This window comes from Paramormyrops kingsleyae, unplaced genomic scaffold (assembly GCF_048594095.1).
Source record: "Paramormyrops kingsleyae isolate MSU_618 unplaced genomic scaffold, PKINGS_0.4 ups29, whole genome shotgun sequence".
Taxonomy (NCBI): Eukaryota; Metazoa; Chordata; class Actinopteri; order Osteoglossiformes; family Mormyridae; genus Paramormyrops; species Paramormyrops kingsleyae.
The window spans coordinates 172,270-187,717 of record NW_027325967.1 but is presented as its reverse complement, the minus strand read 5'-3'; the positions used below and the strand labels follow the sequence as shown (position 1 = coordinate 187,717).

At 41.4% G+C, this 15,448-nt stretch overlaps 1 protein-coding gene across 2 annotated transcripts; it reads right to left on the bottom strand.

Moving 5' to 3' along the window:
* Positions 1-1,498: 1,498 nt before the first annotated feature.
* On the bottom strand, positions 1,499-14,583 carry LOC140584022 (uncharacterized). Of its 2 annotated transcripts, XM_072707984.1 has the most exons (3): positions 13,502-14,583; positions 2,870-2,972; positions 1,499-2,134 (listed from the first exon to the last, which is right to left on the bottom strand). In XM_072707984.1, the coding sequence occupies exons 1-3, from the start codon at positions 14,303-14,305 to the stop codon at positions 2,061-2,063; spliced, it is 981 nt and encodes a 326-aa protein (XP_072564085.1). In that variant the 5' UTR covers positions 14,306-14,583; the 3' UTR covers positions 1,499-2,060. The 2 variants fall into 2 exon arrangements, 1 of the variants encoding a protein (XP_072564085.1); XR_011986074.1 differs by lacking the exon at positions 13,502-14,583 and adding an exon at positions 3,251-4,055 and having other exon boundaries at positions 1,499-2,972.
* Positions 14,584-15,448: the final 865 nt, after the last annotated feature.

Genomic DNA, 15,448 nt, shown 5'->3' with positions numbered 1-15,448 from the left:
GGTATACTGTGTGGAGGAAAATGTCTTGGACTGTGGTCACATGGTATTTCAATTCAGTGCCAGCATATTTAGAAGCAAATAGGATCTTTTGTTTGAGGCCTATGACTCGGTACAAAAACTGTTGTGGTGTTTCATTGTCACTCTGATTTGCGCACATGAGCTCTTGGAATAGTTCTGTGTTACTTCGCCCCCCTTAATGGGACTGTAAAAAGCCTTTAAGCTTATCCTTGTGTACTAGCATGTCTATGAAGTTTCCTGATTTAATGACTTTGAGAACACCTCTCAGGACTTCAGTCTCACTGAATTGCTCTTTAAGGCCATTAAGAGTCTGCAGCTGTATATCATTGCAACAGTAGACTAAGCTAATTTCCTAGATCCTTAAATTTGCAAGCAATCATTTGAAGAGAGAATGAACCTTTACTATGTGAGAAAGAGAAGTGCTCCTCCCTGCTTAATCAACTTAAAACACATAAAACATTCTCCTTCACCTTCTCCCTTATACTACAAGCCTTCCATTTCAGTTTAGCTGATTCTTAGCACAACTGACTAGTAAATTTCTATGCTATATTGCCAGTAACTCACTAGCAGTGTACTGATTTTTCAGCTATGCCCTTGTTTGTCAAAGTTTAATTATCATTAATTTCCCCCACAAGGATTGTTGATGTACCGCTTAAATAATCTCAACCAACATATTGGAATATTCTTATGACAGAGAACCTATCGTGTTAGATGGCATAATTAAGTTACAAAAAAAGCAGTCGTGTGTGTAGAAAAGAATCTGCTGTATTGATTTTATTTAACCAGGAAAAAAATCAGCATGTAATATTTCGATTAAATGTCCTTTTTATTTATGACATAGTTTCATAGACAAAGAGCAAGTACTAAATGACCAACAGCAAGCAGTTATGAAACAGGAAAAAGAGAGAAAGAGTCCGACGGAGTCACCACTAGATCCAGTACCAGGGGGGTCAGCCACGTTTCCGTGAAACATGGTATATTGCAGTTTCTTGCATCGCGCTGGAACCCCAACCTCGCTCTTAGGTCACCTAGTTTAGACTGGACGTTTGCGAGCAGGACTCTGGGCAGTGGCGGGCGATGTGCTCGTTTCCTCAGTCTGTTTCGGACGCCGCCGTATGTCCCACAGTGCTTCTTTGTTCGGCGCCGCGGGGTCATGCGGCCGTGTCCTTTGTTTGGTTTGATTTACACAAACGTAAAAGCATGGACTATACCCCTAAAGGGAGGCCTTATTGAAATAATATGAATCATTTAAGGCCTGCATTCCACAATTAGATTAAAATGAGTACAATCTAATGTTAATATGGACGGATGTGTGTGTATGTGAATGACTGTGTGTGTGTGAGTCCTGTCAACAGGTACCAAATGCCCCTCCCCCCCCAAAAAAATAAATAAAAAATCTGAAGTTTATGATTAATATGGGAGCCCAGGAAATGTACAGGGTATGTACACAGGGCTGACAGCTTCTTATTATAATGTACTACAGAATGTGCAGTTAAAACAAAGAAAAAAAAATATCACTGACAATGCACCAAGACTGACAATGCACCAAGACTGGCAATGCACTAAGACTGACAATGCACCAAGACTGGCAATGCACCAAGACTGACAATGCACTAAGACTGACAATGCATTAAGACTGGCAATGCCCCAAGATGGCAGCATGAGGTCATTGCACAAAACTGTGAGGAAATGCAACCCAGGTTGATCAGAAGGATAGTGCGGATGGTAGAAAGAGCCATGGAAAGCATTCAAAACCATTCAAACTGAGCTCCAAGATCAAGGTACGTCACTTACTGATCGCACCATCCGTCGCCTTTTGAACAATAATGGGTTCCGTGGAAGAGAATCCAGGAGGACTCCACTATTAATAGAGAAACATGAAAAAGCTAGAGTGGAATTCAGCAAAATGCATTTTGACAAGCCCCAAAGTTTCTGGGAGAATGTCCTTTGGACTGGTGAGACAAAATTGGAGCTTTTTGGCCAGTCACATCAGCTCTGTTTACAGAAGCAAGATGAAGCTTTAGAAGAAAAGAACACCATACCTACTGTGTAACATGGAGGAGCTCGGTTTTGTTCTGGGGCTGCTTTGCTGCATCTGGCACAGGGAACCTTGAATCTGTTCAGGGCACAATGAAGTCTCAAGACTACCAAGGCATCCTGGAGTGAAACATACTGCCCAGTGTCAGAAAGCTCAGCCTCAGTCACAGGTCATGGGTCCTCCAACAGGATAATGACCCAAAACATACAGCTAAAAGCACTCAGGAATGGCTGAGAAAAAAACATTGGACAATTGTTAAATGGCCCTCTATGAGCCCAGATCTTAATCATATTTACCATCTATGGAAAAATCTAACAATTGCAGTGGAAACGCCACCCTTCAAACCTAAGACAGCTTGAGCAGTTTGCTCAGGAGGAGTGAGCCAAACTACCTTTTGGCAAATGCAGACGTCTCATGGTGAAGTACAGAGATTGCTTGTTGGCAGTGATTACTGCAAAAGGTGGTGCAGTTGCGGGGTTACAAACATGAGCAACTGCACTTACTTACGAAGTTTATATCTCTGCACTATTTATTTACTGCCTGTGTGCACCTTGCACGTCCTGTTACTGTGATGTTAAGTGTTACTATATGTTGTACTGGGTCCATGGAGAAACATTGCTTCATCACTCTTTGTACATGTATGAAGCTGCTGATGACAATAAAGTGACCTTGAACCTTGAATGGAAAACTGTGTAAAATAAAAGGCAAACCTCGACCCGTACCAATTCAATTCAGTGAAGTTTAATAGAAAACAAGACTTTAAACAGCGTGTGAACGGGAAAAGTAATAGTGATGTGACACAAACTGACATACCTTTTACACCTTGGTGGCCTTTGCCTAGACACCTCTGCTTCAGACTGGAGGTCAGACATCGTCTCTGCCTCTTTGGCCTTCCTCCTGCCCTCTTCATAGCCGTCTGTGGAATACAGATGCAATAAACATTATTCAATCCCCTTATAATCACTCAGCAGGACACTCTGCAGATTTACTGAAATTGAATACTTTGCAGAATATCAGTCAGCCTCCACTACAGCCAAACAATGATCACATATCTTAGCCAATGGTCATGCATACAATAAAACAACAATGGTGCTTAGAAGTTTGTGAACCCTTTAGAATTTACAAGTTCCCTACAGCTCTAAGGTCCATACAGAGGAGATGAGGAACATGCAGTTTGCTAAGTCACCAAGTTACCTAAGAACACTAAGGAGTTGCTGAAGAAGCGCAGTAGAGACTGTTTTTTCTGAGAATCCTCAGAAAGAACTGTCTCCCCAGAAATCTGCTCCATGCCTTTTATCACTGTTCCATGGAGAGTGGTACGGCAGCTGCACTTCCTCAGACATGAGAGCTCTCCACAGGGTCATCAGGGCAGCGGAGAAAACGATTGGCTGCCCTCTCCCCTCCCTGGAACAGATCTACACCTCCCGATGCCGGAAAAAAGCTTTGGACATTTCACAGGATTCATCACATCACTGTCTCTTTCAGCTTTCGCCATCAGGCAAGAGATACAGAGCCATGAAAACCAGGACAAATCGCCTGAAAAACTGTTTTTTCCCCAAAGCAATCATGGCGCTAAATGCAAAACATAACAGTTCATTTCTTATATTTAATCAGTGCAGTATGGTTATTCAGTGCAATCGGTATAGTCAATGCAGTATTCAATGCAATTTGTATATTTTGTAATATTTTATTACTCTTTTTATACCTCACATTGACTTGAATTGCATTTTCAGTTTCGTTGTCCAAGTGACAATGACAATAAACATTATCTTTATCTTTGTTAGGTGGCTACGTTTACATGCCTTAATGCAATTAAGATGTTTTCATGTAAACAGATTAATTGGGGAACTCATTTATAAATCTGATTGAAAAAGATGGTAAGCATTCATACAAACATTTATAGGAAGATTTTGGGATTTATAAAGAAAAACGTTTTGTGAAAAAAACGCATATTTCGTGAACGAGGTTGAAGCAGATGCTGTTTCGACAGGATCCTGTAGAGGGCACTGTGTATGCTAAATCGAAGGCTCCAGGAATGTATTTGGCATTTATAATAAACAATAATAATTCAAATATTTGTGGGCACACGGCATTTGGCTCTGAAATTACACAGTTCTTTAAAATAAAATTTAAATTTGCAAACTGAGTTGTATGCTGTGTTTGAATGTTCAGATATTATTATTATTATTAGATATTTCACTGTGTATTTTTCAACTTAATGCCCTCTGAAACTGGTACTATTTCATTAAGACCGACTTAAAAACAATGGGGGGGGGGGGGCGGGTCTCCCCGGGGCTGGCGGGGCCCCCGCGGGGTGTGCGGGTGGTCCGGGCTCCTGGCTCTGTCCGTGCCTGCGTGGCCGACCCCCGGGCCTGTGGCCGTGGGGTTCCTGGCTCGTGCTCGCCGGTGGGGGGCACCCGGTGCCTCCCCCCCTGCCTTCCTGGGGTGGGCGCGCAGCCATACGGTGGCGGGGGGCCCGGGTACCTGGCCGCTGTGGGGCGGCTGGGTCCATGACCCGTCGGAGCTCTCCCGGCCGTCTGGGGGCCCCAGGGCGGTGTTGTTGTGGCCTCGCACACTCACTGGGAATCATTCCATGTTAACCTGCACACTCATACATACACTCACAGCACACAAACATACACACATACACATATGCGTACACACACACATACACGTATGCATAAACACACACACATACACGTACATATGCACACGCACACACATACACACACTTTCATATCAACACACATACACTTAGAATGCACACACACATAGACATGCACGCACACATGTACACACACACACACACACACAAGTGAGTCTAGGGCTCTCTTCCCCCATTTTATCCCTCTTTCTCCTTGTCTGGGTGTGTGTGTGTGTGAGAGTATGTGTGAAAGTTGGTGTGTGGCTTCCACTCCCTCCTCTCAGATGCAGATACGGGTACGGCGATATTTAGACAGTGTTCCTGGTGGTCTGCTTATGTATATATATTTATTTTCTTTCGTTGGTATTAACGTATTTAATTCCAGAAGCAGATACTGGCACAAGCATATTCCCATGTCATAACGGTACCACTGGTTTCTTTGTGTGTATACTGTTTGTGTGTGTCCCTGGATCTTATCTTTCAGATACAGCAGCTGGTGTGATGATACGGTGTAAAGCAGCAAGATGCAGAAGCTGTCCTTTTATCACTCTTTCCTTTTTGTTCTACTGTTTGTTATGTATTATTTCTCTTTCCCTGTCTCTCTCTCTCTCTCTGACCCCCCTCCTTATTTTATTTTTATTATGTATTTATTTATTTTTCTACTTCCTCTGTCTCTTACCCCTTTCTCTCCTTTCTCACTTTCTCTCTCTATCTCTTTCCCACTAACCGCCCCTGTCAGCTCCGGCTTTGTGGCGCAATGACATAAAAATGATTAATAAAGAGTATACCTCAAGTAACAAGAGGAGCTTAAATCCGAAGCTCCACTTTGCAAAATAAAAGTGTTGGCACAATAAAGCACCCAGACGAACATCCTGCTTGCTAAACTGCCGGACACGACAAGGGGGAAAAAATACAATGTATTTTCTGCCCAGGTTAAAGGCTTCTTATTCATAGTTCCTGTACGGGGGATAGTGCTCACAGCGGCACATGCTGTGCAGTTTACAATAAAGACATTTTGAAAATACAAAATAATGTATGAAAAAATGATTAAGCTGTAGCACATACTTTTATTTCAAATATGAGTTTCACAAATTTCCCTGTAATGAAAATGGTGAAATAACCCAGGCTTAATGTGATATTTCATTTGTAACACATCTGTTCTCCAAACTTTGGCCACAAGATCTTCTTCCTGCCAGAATCTCTCCTTTCCTTTAATCCTCGGCTGTTGGGATCTGCTCTGCTGCTTGGAAGTTCCCCGGGGAGTTAGTGTTGGGAGGTTCTGGTGGAATGTGACCATCGTCAACCATGGGCTGGATAGCGCTGTGGTGCCCAACCTGGCTCTGTGCCCTTCTTCTTTCATCTGCCCGGGCAGTGCCAGGTTGCCTGTGGTCGTCCCGGAGACACTTCGTCTTCCCTTGCTGTACTCTCAAGCCTCTGAGACAAGCACAATTTCAGCTCTACACTCAGCAAGACCTTTAAAAGTATAAAAATGAATAGGCCCTAAAAATGGAGCCTGCAAGTTTTTTGGCTCAACACAAGTGATCAACTAGCTATCGACGCTAATGACCATTCATTAAAATGTCTAAAAAAGCTTCCTCCTTGTATATGCACAAACATTTTGCACACATGACGTTATCATGCATATATACTCACCTAAAGGATTATTAGGAACACCATACTAATACGATGTTTGACCCCCTTTCGCCTGACTAGAAATTTACTAGTCAGCTGTGCTAAGAATCAGCTAAACTGAAATGGAAGGCTTGTAGTATAAGGGGAAAGGTGAAGGAGAATGTTTTATGTGTTTTAAGTTGATTAAGCAGGGAGGAGCACTTCTCTTTCTCACATAGTAAAGGTTCATTCTCTCTTCAAATGATTGCTTGCAAATTTAAGGATCTAGGAAATTAGCTTAAATAATATAATATTATAATATAAATATTATATATATATACACTCACCTAAAGGATTATTAGGAACACCATACTAATACGGTGATTGACCCCCTTTCGCCTTCAGAACTGCCTTAATTCTACGTGGCATTGATTGAACAAGGTGCTGAAAGCATTCTTTAGAAATGTTGGCCCATATTGATAGGATAGCATCTTGCAGTTGATGGAGATTTGTGGGATGCACATCCAGGGCACGAAGCTCCCGTTCCACCACATCCCAAAGATGCTCTATTGGGTTGAGATCTGGTGACTGTGGGGGCCATTTAAGTACAGTGAACTCATTGTCATGTTCAAGAAACCAATTTGAAATGATTCGAGCTTTGTGACATGGTGCATTATCCTGCTGGAAGTAGCCATCAGAGGATGGGTACATGGTGGTCATAAAGGGATGGACAAATTGTAGCCTCTTTTCCTATTTGTAGTGGAGATGAATGGTACCCGGTGGGGTCTTCTGCTGTTGTAGCCCATCCGCCTCAAGGTTGTGCGTGTTGTGGCTTCACAAATGCTTTGCTGCATACCTCAGTTGTAACGAGTGGTTATTTCAGTCAAAGTTGCTCTTCTATCAGCTTGAATCAGTCGTCCCATTCTCCTCTGACCTCTAGCATCAACAAGGCATTTTCGCCCACAGGCCTGCCGCATACTGGATGTTTTTCCCTTTGCACACCATTCTTTGTAAACCCTAGAAATGGTTGTGCGTGAAAATCCCAGTAACTGAGCAGATTGTGAAATACTCAGACCGGCCCGTCTGGCACCAACAACCATGCCACGCTCAAAATTGCTTAAATCACCTTTCTTTCCCATTCTGACATTCAGTTTGGAGTTCAGGAGATTGTCTTGACCAGGACCACACCCCTAGCAATCATGGCGTTAAATGCAAAACATAACAGTTCATTTCTTATATTTAATCAGTGCAGTATGGTTATTCAGTGCAGTCGGTATAGTCAATGCAGTATTCAATGCAATTTGTATATTTTGTAATATTTTATTACTCTTTTTATACCTCACATTGACTTGAATTGCATTTTCAGTTTCGTTGTCCAAGTGACAATGACAATAAACATTATCTTTATCTTTGTTAGGTGGCTACGTTTACATGCCTTAATGCAATTAAGATGTTTTCATGTAAACAGATTAATCGGGGAACTCATTTATAAATCTGATTGAAAAAGATGGTAAGCATTCATACAAACATTTATAGGAATCCTATAAATACATGATACAATCCTATCATTCTTATACTATGGTATCTTATATCATATAATCTTATCTTAACCTTATGGTAAGTTATCCTGTCTTAGTCTTAACTTATATGCTATTTTATGTTATACAATCTTAACTTGACCTATCTTAACCTTATTGTTGAGCTTTCTGCCTCCATATGTATGAACCAAATGTTCTCTTCATTCATTTGTGTAAATCAATAAACTGATTAATATTGTAAACTGGTGTTTTATTTTACGTCTTTTCAGTATTTACATTTTCGTTTTAAAGCATACATTTTGACACACGTCTACACACGTCTGCTGTCATGAAAAACTTACAGAAAGAGAGAAGAAATCACTCCACACGCAGCATACATCGTGTCACACATTATACATGCGCGGAAAAGAAAAAGTAGACCCTTTTTGTCAACATCGTGGAAAAAACTTAATAATCAGAAATAATACAAACATATGAGATGAGAACACATAATCCAACACTTATCCTATATAATCTTAACTTATCCTATGTTACCTTATGCTACAGAACTTGATCTTAACCTTAACATATCCTATCTTAATACTGATAGCCCATCTCCACAGCCAACTCCTGAACCCCAGGGATGGCACTTAGCTGCTCCAGTGCATCAATAGGAAAGATGAAGACAGCATGTTCCCCTAATTTCCTGTTTCTGATGGAACGCCATCCGACCTCACCGTGGCGAAATGAATGGCTGATATTATAGGTACGGTAATAGATACAATTAGACAGTTGTATTGTCTGGCGTTGTCATAGCTGCAACACTAAAATAATATAACTAACCAGAGTGCACATGCACATGCATTGGTACTATGTCTCCGCGATGCTTCAAAATCCATCGGCAAAGATCTCTGTGATGCAGAAACATCGCTACCGAACATTTGATTCCATATTCCCCCGATGTCTGCGCCATGTATTTCAACAGTGATGCGATGTTAATTTGATCACTCTGCAGCCTTTAGCCCGCTGTTATTTTCCGTTATTAGGTTATTATACAGGGCAGCTCAGGCCGGGGGAGCAGGCGCTGATGCAGCCCGGTGCCGCACCCACCACACGTCGGAACTGCTCGCGATCCCGGCCGGCGACCCCCCAGGCAGAGATCTAGACACGCTCGATTCAGTCCCACCCTTATTATAATTACTTTTATATCCTCCTGAGACCCAAGGAAAAAAGTGTCCTTCAATTGTAGGTTATGTGTCTTTGGAGGAAATAAGACATCTTACAATTTAGATTTTTTCTAATTTATTTTTATTTTTAATTTCACAGCATGTCCTCTTTAGTGCACAACAGGAATAAATACGTTTCCTAACATCAGTGAAAAAATAAATGCAAAAATACAATGTCCACTACAATGGACATAAATGAATGGGTCGGGTCTCAGGAGGATATGCAGTAATTGGTAACTAGTCATTTTCAGTAACTTGCACGAGACTGCCAGTTGGCTGAATCCGAAATAGTTGTAGTGCTACAAGGCTGGATTGTTACAGGGACTGTGTTAAATGCAAATGCTGTTCTGATTGCGTTAAAATCAAACGTTTTTGCTCAGATTTCATGAATTTGGTGGTGTGCTCTTTATAGTATGCCAAGTTTTCCTAAAAGCAGATATTTTTTTTTAAGGTGAAATAGAGCAGCGCATTGAATTGTAATGCCTGTATCTTGAAACGTAGCGTGTTGCCAGACTCTCCGATGCACAGCTCTATGGTCCATACAGAGGAGATGAGGAACATGCAGTTTGCAAAGTCACCAAATTACCTTTTGTTAAGTGGCTACGTTTACATGCCTTAATGCAATTAAGATGTTTTCATGTAAACAGATTAATCCGGGTGCTCATCTATAAATGCGACTGAAAAGTATGAGAAGCATTCATACACACATTTATAGGAAGATTTTGGGATTTATGAAGAAAACGTTTTGTGAAAAAAACGCACATATCCCTGGGGAAACCAGACCACCTTATGATTAGAGGAAAAATATGTCCATTGCTTAAAATTATCATACAGACCCAGTGAACTCAAAAACAGGTGTTTTGTAAAAAATAAATGAGATTGAAGGAGATGCTGTTTCGACAGAATCCTGTAGAGGGCACTGTGTATGCTAAATCGAAGGCTCCAGGAATGTATTCGGCAGTTATAATAATAAACAATAATAATTCAAATATTTGTGTACACACGGCATTTGGCTCTGAAATTACACAGTTCTTTAAAATAAAATTGTTTAAAAAAAGTTTTATGAACAAGTCAAATATGAATTATAAAATACAATTTTCCAGTTAAAATACTTATTTTAAATACATGCCTCAGAAATTCCGACACTGAAGAGGGAAGTATGGTGAATAAGTATCATTGGTTCTAACTGAAGCCAAAGGCGAGGAGTACAGCAATTTCACTCAAGAAATAAAAATATCCTCAAAGCCAAACCGCTTCAGAACATAAAACAAATAGTTCCATTCAACACGATCAAAGGCTTTCTCAGCATCTAAAGATAGGAGTACCTCTGGGCACTCAGACGAAGATGATGTGTAAAGGATATTAAATACACGCCTAATATTAAAAAAACAACTGTCTATTTTTAATGAAACCAGTTTGATCAGATGACACAATGGAGGGTAATACAGATTCAAGACGGAGAGCCAACACCTTAGCCAGTATCTTAACATCAACATTAAGGAGACTAATTGGACGGTAGGAGGAGCAAGCGAGGGGATCCTTGCCCTTCTTCAGAAGTAAGGATATTGATGCCTGACGTAGAGTTGGAGGCAGGCATTGGGACTTTAAGCTGTCATCAAATACATCCTTGAGTAAAGGGTTTCATTTTGCTGCAGACTTTTTATAAAACTCTGTAGGAAAGCCGCCCGGGCCTGGACATTTCCCACTCTGCATGCATGTGATAGCTTTATGAATTTCATGTAAGGAAATAGGATTCTCTTACATTCTCATCCACGGTGGGTATATTCAGGTCTTCAAAGAACCTATCCATTAAACTCAGATCAAAAGAGTGTTTAATACAAATTAAAATAGAAATCACTAAACTGCTTATTAATATCTAAGGGATCTGATAATAGTCCTGTGTCAGAATCAATCTGGGCAATTACTTGAGTACTAGATGTCTGTTTTAAACTATAAGCCAGAGCCCTGCTTGGTTTCTCCCCATACTCATAAAACATGTGTCTGGTTTTTAACAGAGCCCGTTCCGCCTGTCCAGTTGAGAGCAGATCAAATTCAGCCTGATACATCATCCACCGTTTATATAGCTCTGGAGATGGACCAGTGGCATAGGCTTTGTCTACTCTAGAGATGAATTCCAAAAGTTATGTTTGCCTAGCTACCTGTGCTTTATGAACAGAGGCATTGTAGGAGATAATTTGGCCCCTCAGGTAAGCCTTGAGCGTCTCCCAAAGTAAGGAAGGAGAGGTCTCTTCATTTACATTAGTTTCTAAAAACATATCTATACCAGCATTTACGAAGGCAATAAATGATTCATCTGACAAAAGAAGTGAAGTGAGCCTCCATCTGAATCTGCTAGGTCTATGATAGGGGAAGGTCAGGACCAGTGTTACAGGTGCATGATCTGATATTACTATACTGTTATAAACACATTCTTTTACCAATGGGAGTAGATATGTATGTATGTATGTATAAAGAAATAATCTATACGTGAATAATAAAAAGAGTATTCCCTCTTTGTAGGATAAAGAAATCTCCATGGGTCAGACACCTTGCAAGATTGTAAAAAAGTCTCTATGCATTCAGCTGTTTCTGAAGCACCAATTGGGCGATTGGAGGATCTATCCAATACTGGGTTAATTACACAGTTACAGTCACCAGCTAAAATAAGCTGATGAGTGTCCAGGTATGGTACGGTCAATAGAAAATTGTTCATGAACTTAGAATCGTCCCAATTTGGAGCATATACACAAGCTAATATCACAGGCAAACGGTACAGTTTACCCACCACAATAACAAAGCGGCCATTGGGGTCCAATATTGTTTCAGACACTTCAAATGATACTGATTTGTTGATCAAGATTCCAGCCCCCCTGGCCCTACTCCGAAAGGTTGAATGGAATACTTGTCCAACCCAGCCTCTTTTTAAACTCAAATGATCTGACCTGCGCATGTGCGTCTCAGTTAAGAAGGTTATATCCGTTTTTAAAAACTTAAGATGAGCAAGGACCTTGGTGCGTTTCATAGGATGATTTAGGCCTTTCACATTCCAATTAGTAAACTTAACTGACTGGCCACTCCTCCCAGAAGCCATATTTGAATTTGCCATATTTAATACTGGTAATATCCAGCAGACATAATCTGAGTTGCAGTAAATTAATTCTGTGACTCTGGTAGATGTCATGTTCGAAACAAAGTGTAACCACTAATGGACAAAATGAAAGACAAAAAAAACAACAAAATAAAAAAGAGACTTTAAGTACAAAAACACCACCACCCCCACCCCCCAGCACTATCCCGAACACAGTGCATATCCCAAGAGCAAAACACTGCAAAATTCTAACTTGGGTCTCTAATTTAACCAAAAACGACCCAAAGCACAGCGAGCAATCACATTCAGAAATATATATACAGTGGTACCTCGGTTCTCAAACTCACTAGAACTCGAATTTCTTGAAAGTCGAACAAACCAGTTTGACCTAGAACTCGATCTGAATATCAGAAGTCGAACCATGAACACTGACTTAATATAAATTGTACGCGCCAGGAAATGAGTCATACGACAATGCAACTCTTACTTGAATGCCTTCTTCACAGACTGGACGATTAACCAAATAAAACTAATGACAACAACCAGAAACGGCTGATCACATGGGGATCCCACACGAGCTTAACGAGGGGGCGTGGCACACGGAAGGAGCGGACGATCGGGGCAGGACAGGGGTAATGTTGGGATAATATCTTTATCGTTTTGGAAGCCATTAAGAAAAAAAATGCTCTTCTTGTTTTATCCTGTTCATTTTGTGTTGAAGTGCTTAAAAAAACACACACACACACACACATATTTAGGTGTCATTTTGGGGGGCCGGGAACCAATTAATTGGTTTTCCATTATTTCTTATGGGAAAAATTAGATTAGAACTCAAACTTTTTAGGATTCGATCTGGAGTCCGGAACGGATTAAGTTCGAGAACCGAGGTACCACTGTATAGTGCAAAATACCATGTATTTTGTAATGTCTCAAATGAAGTAGGCCTAAACTAATATTAGGCCACTAAACATAGTGTACTATCAAAGAGCAGCCCATTGGTTTTCAATTCAGTAGCCTAATATGAAATACTATGGTTTAATGGTTTAAAATTATAGTAAACAAAAGCAGCTCAAGAAAATCAACTATTCATATGTTATAGCCTATTTATATGAGGAAGAGAACAAGAATTCCCGGCATGTTGAAAAAAGTGCCTACACCAAACCTTTCCATATAGACTAATAAGAACCGAGAGAAAAAAGGGAAAATAAATGTCTTTCTCATAAATTGAGCAACATAGCACTATCTGCATTTAGTAGGCTATAGACCTGGTTAATTCAACTTTGACACTGACGGTGAAATAAACCTGTACAGTTCGGTCACTTAAAAAACACTGACCGTTTTTGAAAGTTATGTCTGTACCTGATCATGATGGAGGAGAATGGTAGTCTTTATATACGAGATGGCCCGATGGGGATCGGTAAAGGTTTTTTCCTCGCCATCAAATGTGATACGGAATGTAGCTGGATAACGGAGACCAAATCTCACATCCTTAACAGTTCTAAGGAGCTGCTTTGCCTCTTTAAAGGCAGCTCGCTTCTTTGCTATCTCCAGAGTGAAGTCCGGAAAGATGTGCACACGCTTCTCCTTGTAAAACAGCTGCTTCTTCTGGCTGGAGAGGCGAAGGATGCGATCCTTCACGTCACCATGATGTACACGGATTATGAATGGTCTTGGCCTCTCCCCTTCCCGCAGCCTCGGTGCTAATGAACGGTGGCCCCGGTCCAGACGTGGAGTTTCCTCCAGGTTCAGTATCTCCTTCAAAGCAGTCGCGCAGAATTGCCGCGGGTTGGTCCCCTCTTGGCCCTCCTCTATTCCAACAATGCATTTAGTTGTCAGGTTACACACATCTGACTGCAGTTTTTTCGCAGCAGTTTCCAAAATGAAGACTGTAGAGCTCCACGCCGTGGTAGACTGCTCGAGGTCGTCCAAACGCTCGGAATGCTGTGCATTAGCAGTCTGTAAGGAGCTAGCCGTAGAATGCAACTCTTGGCGGATAGAAGTTATTTCTTGCCAGAGGACAGCAGTTTGTGTATCTATTTTCGTGCCCAATAGTTCAATCGCTGTCATAATTTTCTCAACCGAATCCGAAGAAAGTTGCTGTGCATCACCCTCAGTGGTAGCCTTCTTGCTAGCTGTAGCAGGTTTCTGTGAGCGACTAGCCATTTTTAAACGAGGAGGAAAACAAAACTTTTAAACGCGTTTTCTTGCTGCCTTAGTCCTTCAATTAGTGATGTTAAACTTTTCGGATAAATATTTATCTATCAATATAGCTTCTGCAAGTATGTAAATATAATGAAAATGAAATTGCTCGCTGAGCTCCAGGACCTCACAGCCTCACGTGTCGAACGTCAACCGGAAGTTCCCATGCAATTGTTTCTTAAACATACCTTTACCTATCTTATCTTATCCTATGTTATCTTACGTTATGTGAAATGTCGCTATTTACATCTGACAGATAGCCCATCTCCACAGCCATCTCCAGAACCCCAGGGATGTCACTCAGCTGGTCCAGCACATCACTAGGAAATTTGACCTCATCTTCATCAAGTCTCGGTCGCAGGGGCACCCTCATTATCCCCGTACGAATAGTGAGCCTCAGAGTTTCCATTCCTCTGTTGCTTGCAGATGTGAGCTGAGCTCATGAAGTCGTTCCAGAACTGCTGGCACCAGTAATGAGCATAGCACTTGGCATCATAGGTCATCTTATTGTAGTTGCTTATATCGTAATTATTGAATTTTTCCATTTTTTCAATAACAAGAGAAGGGGACAAAAACGGTGGTGTTGGACCCATGACCAGCTGAGATGAGGGGGCCTGCACCAGAACGTGAGGCAGAGGGGTGGGATGAACTACGGCTGGGGCTGAAGATGGTTCTGGAGCTGGGCTAACTGGTGAGGCTACGCATGGGGATGAAGGAGGGGAGTCCATAAAAAGAGATGGAGAAGGAGGTAAAACAAAAGAGGATGGGACTGGTGAGGGAACTAAGAAGGAAGTTGATGATAAGGCTGGTGAGTAGGGCTCAGGGTGCGACGTTGTTGGGACTCGATGCAGGATGGTAGCGATCCCACATGGGTTGAATCGAAGGGGTTACTGGAGAATAGCAGCTTTTGTAAGTTCTTGGTATATGGCCCCCTTCCGTCCTTTAGGTTTCCTCCTTCGTCCTGATAAAAGAATGACGGTACAATTATGCAAAATAAAGTGTAAAAATACAAGAGTCAAATCAATTGATGGCTGTTAGTGACAGACAGACAGCACACTTGGCAGTCAGTACTGCACATTGAGAAAAATACTGCCGTCTCATTGTCTC

Coding starts and splice junctions, on each gene's coding strand:
- LOC140584022 (XM_072707984.1), bottom strand. CDS start 14,305: ATGGCTAGTCGCTCACAGAAACCTGCTACAGCTAGCAAGAAGGCTACC. Junction 2,973..13,501: donor TTCTCCTCCATCATGATCAG/GTACAGACATAA, acceptor TGTATTCCACAG/ACGGCTATGAAGAGGGCAGG. Junction 2,135..2,869: donor AGGCCACCAAGGTGTAAAAG/GTATGTCAGTTT, acceptor TGCCCTGAACAG/ATTCAAGGTTCCCTGTGCCA.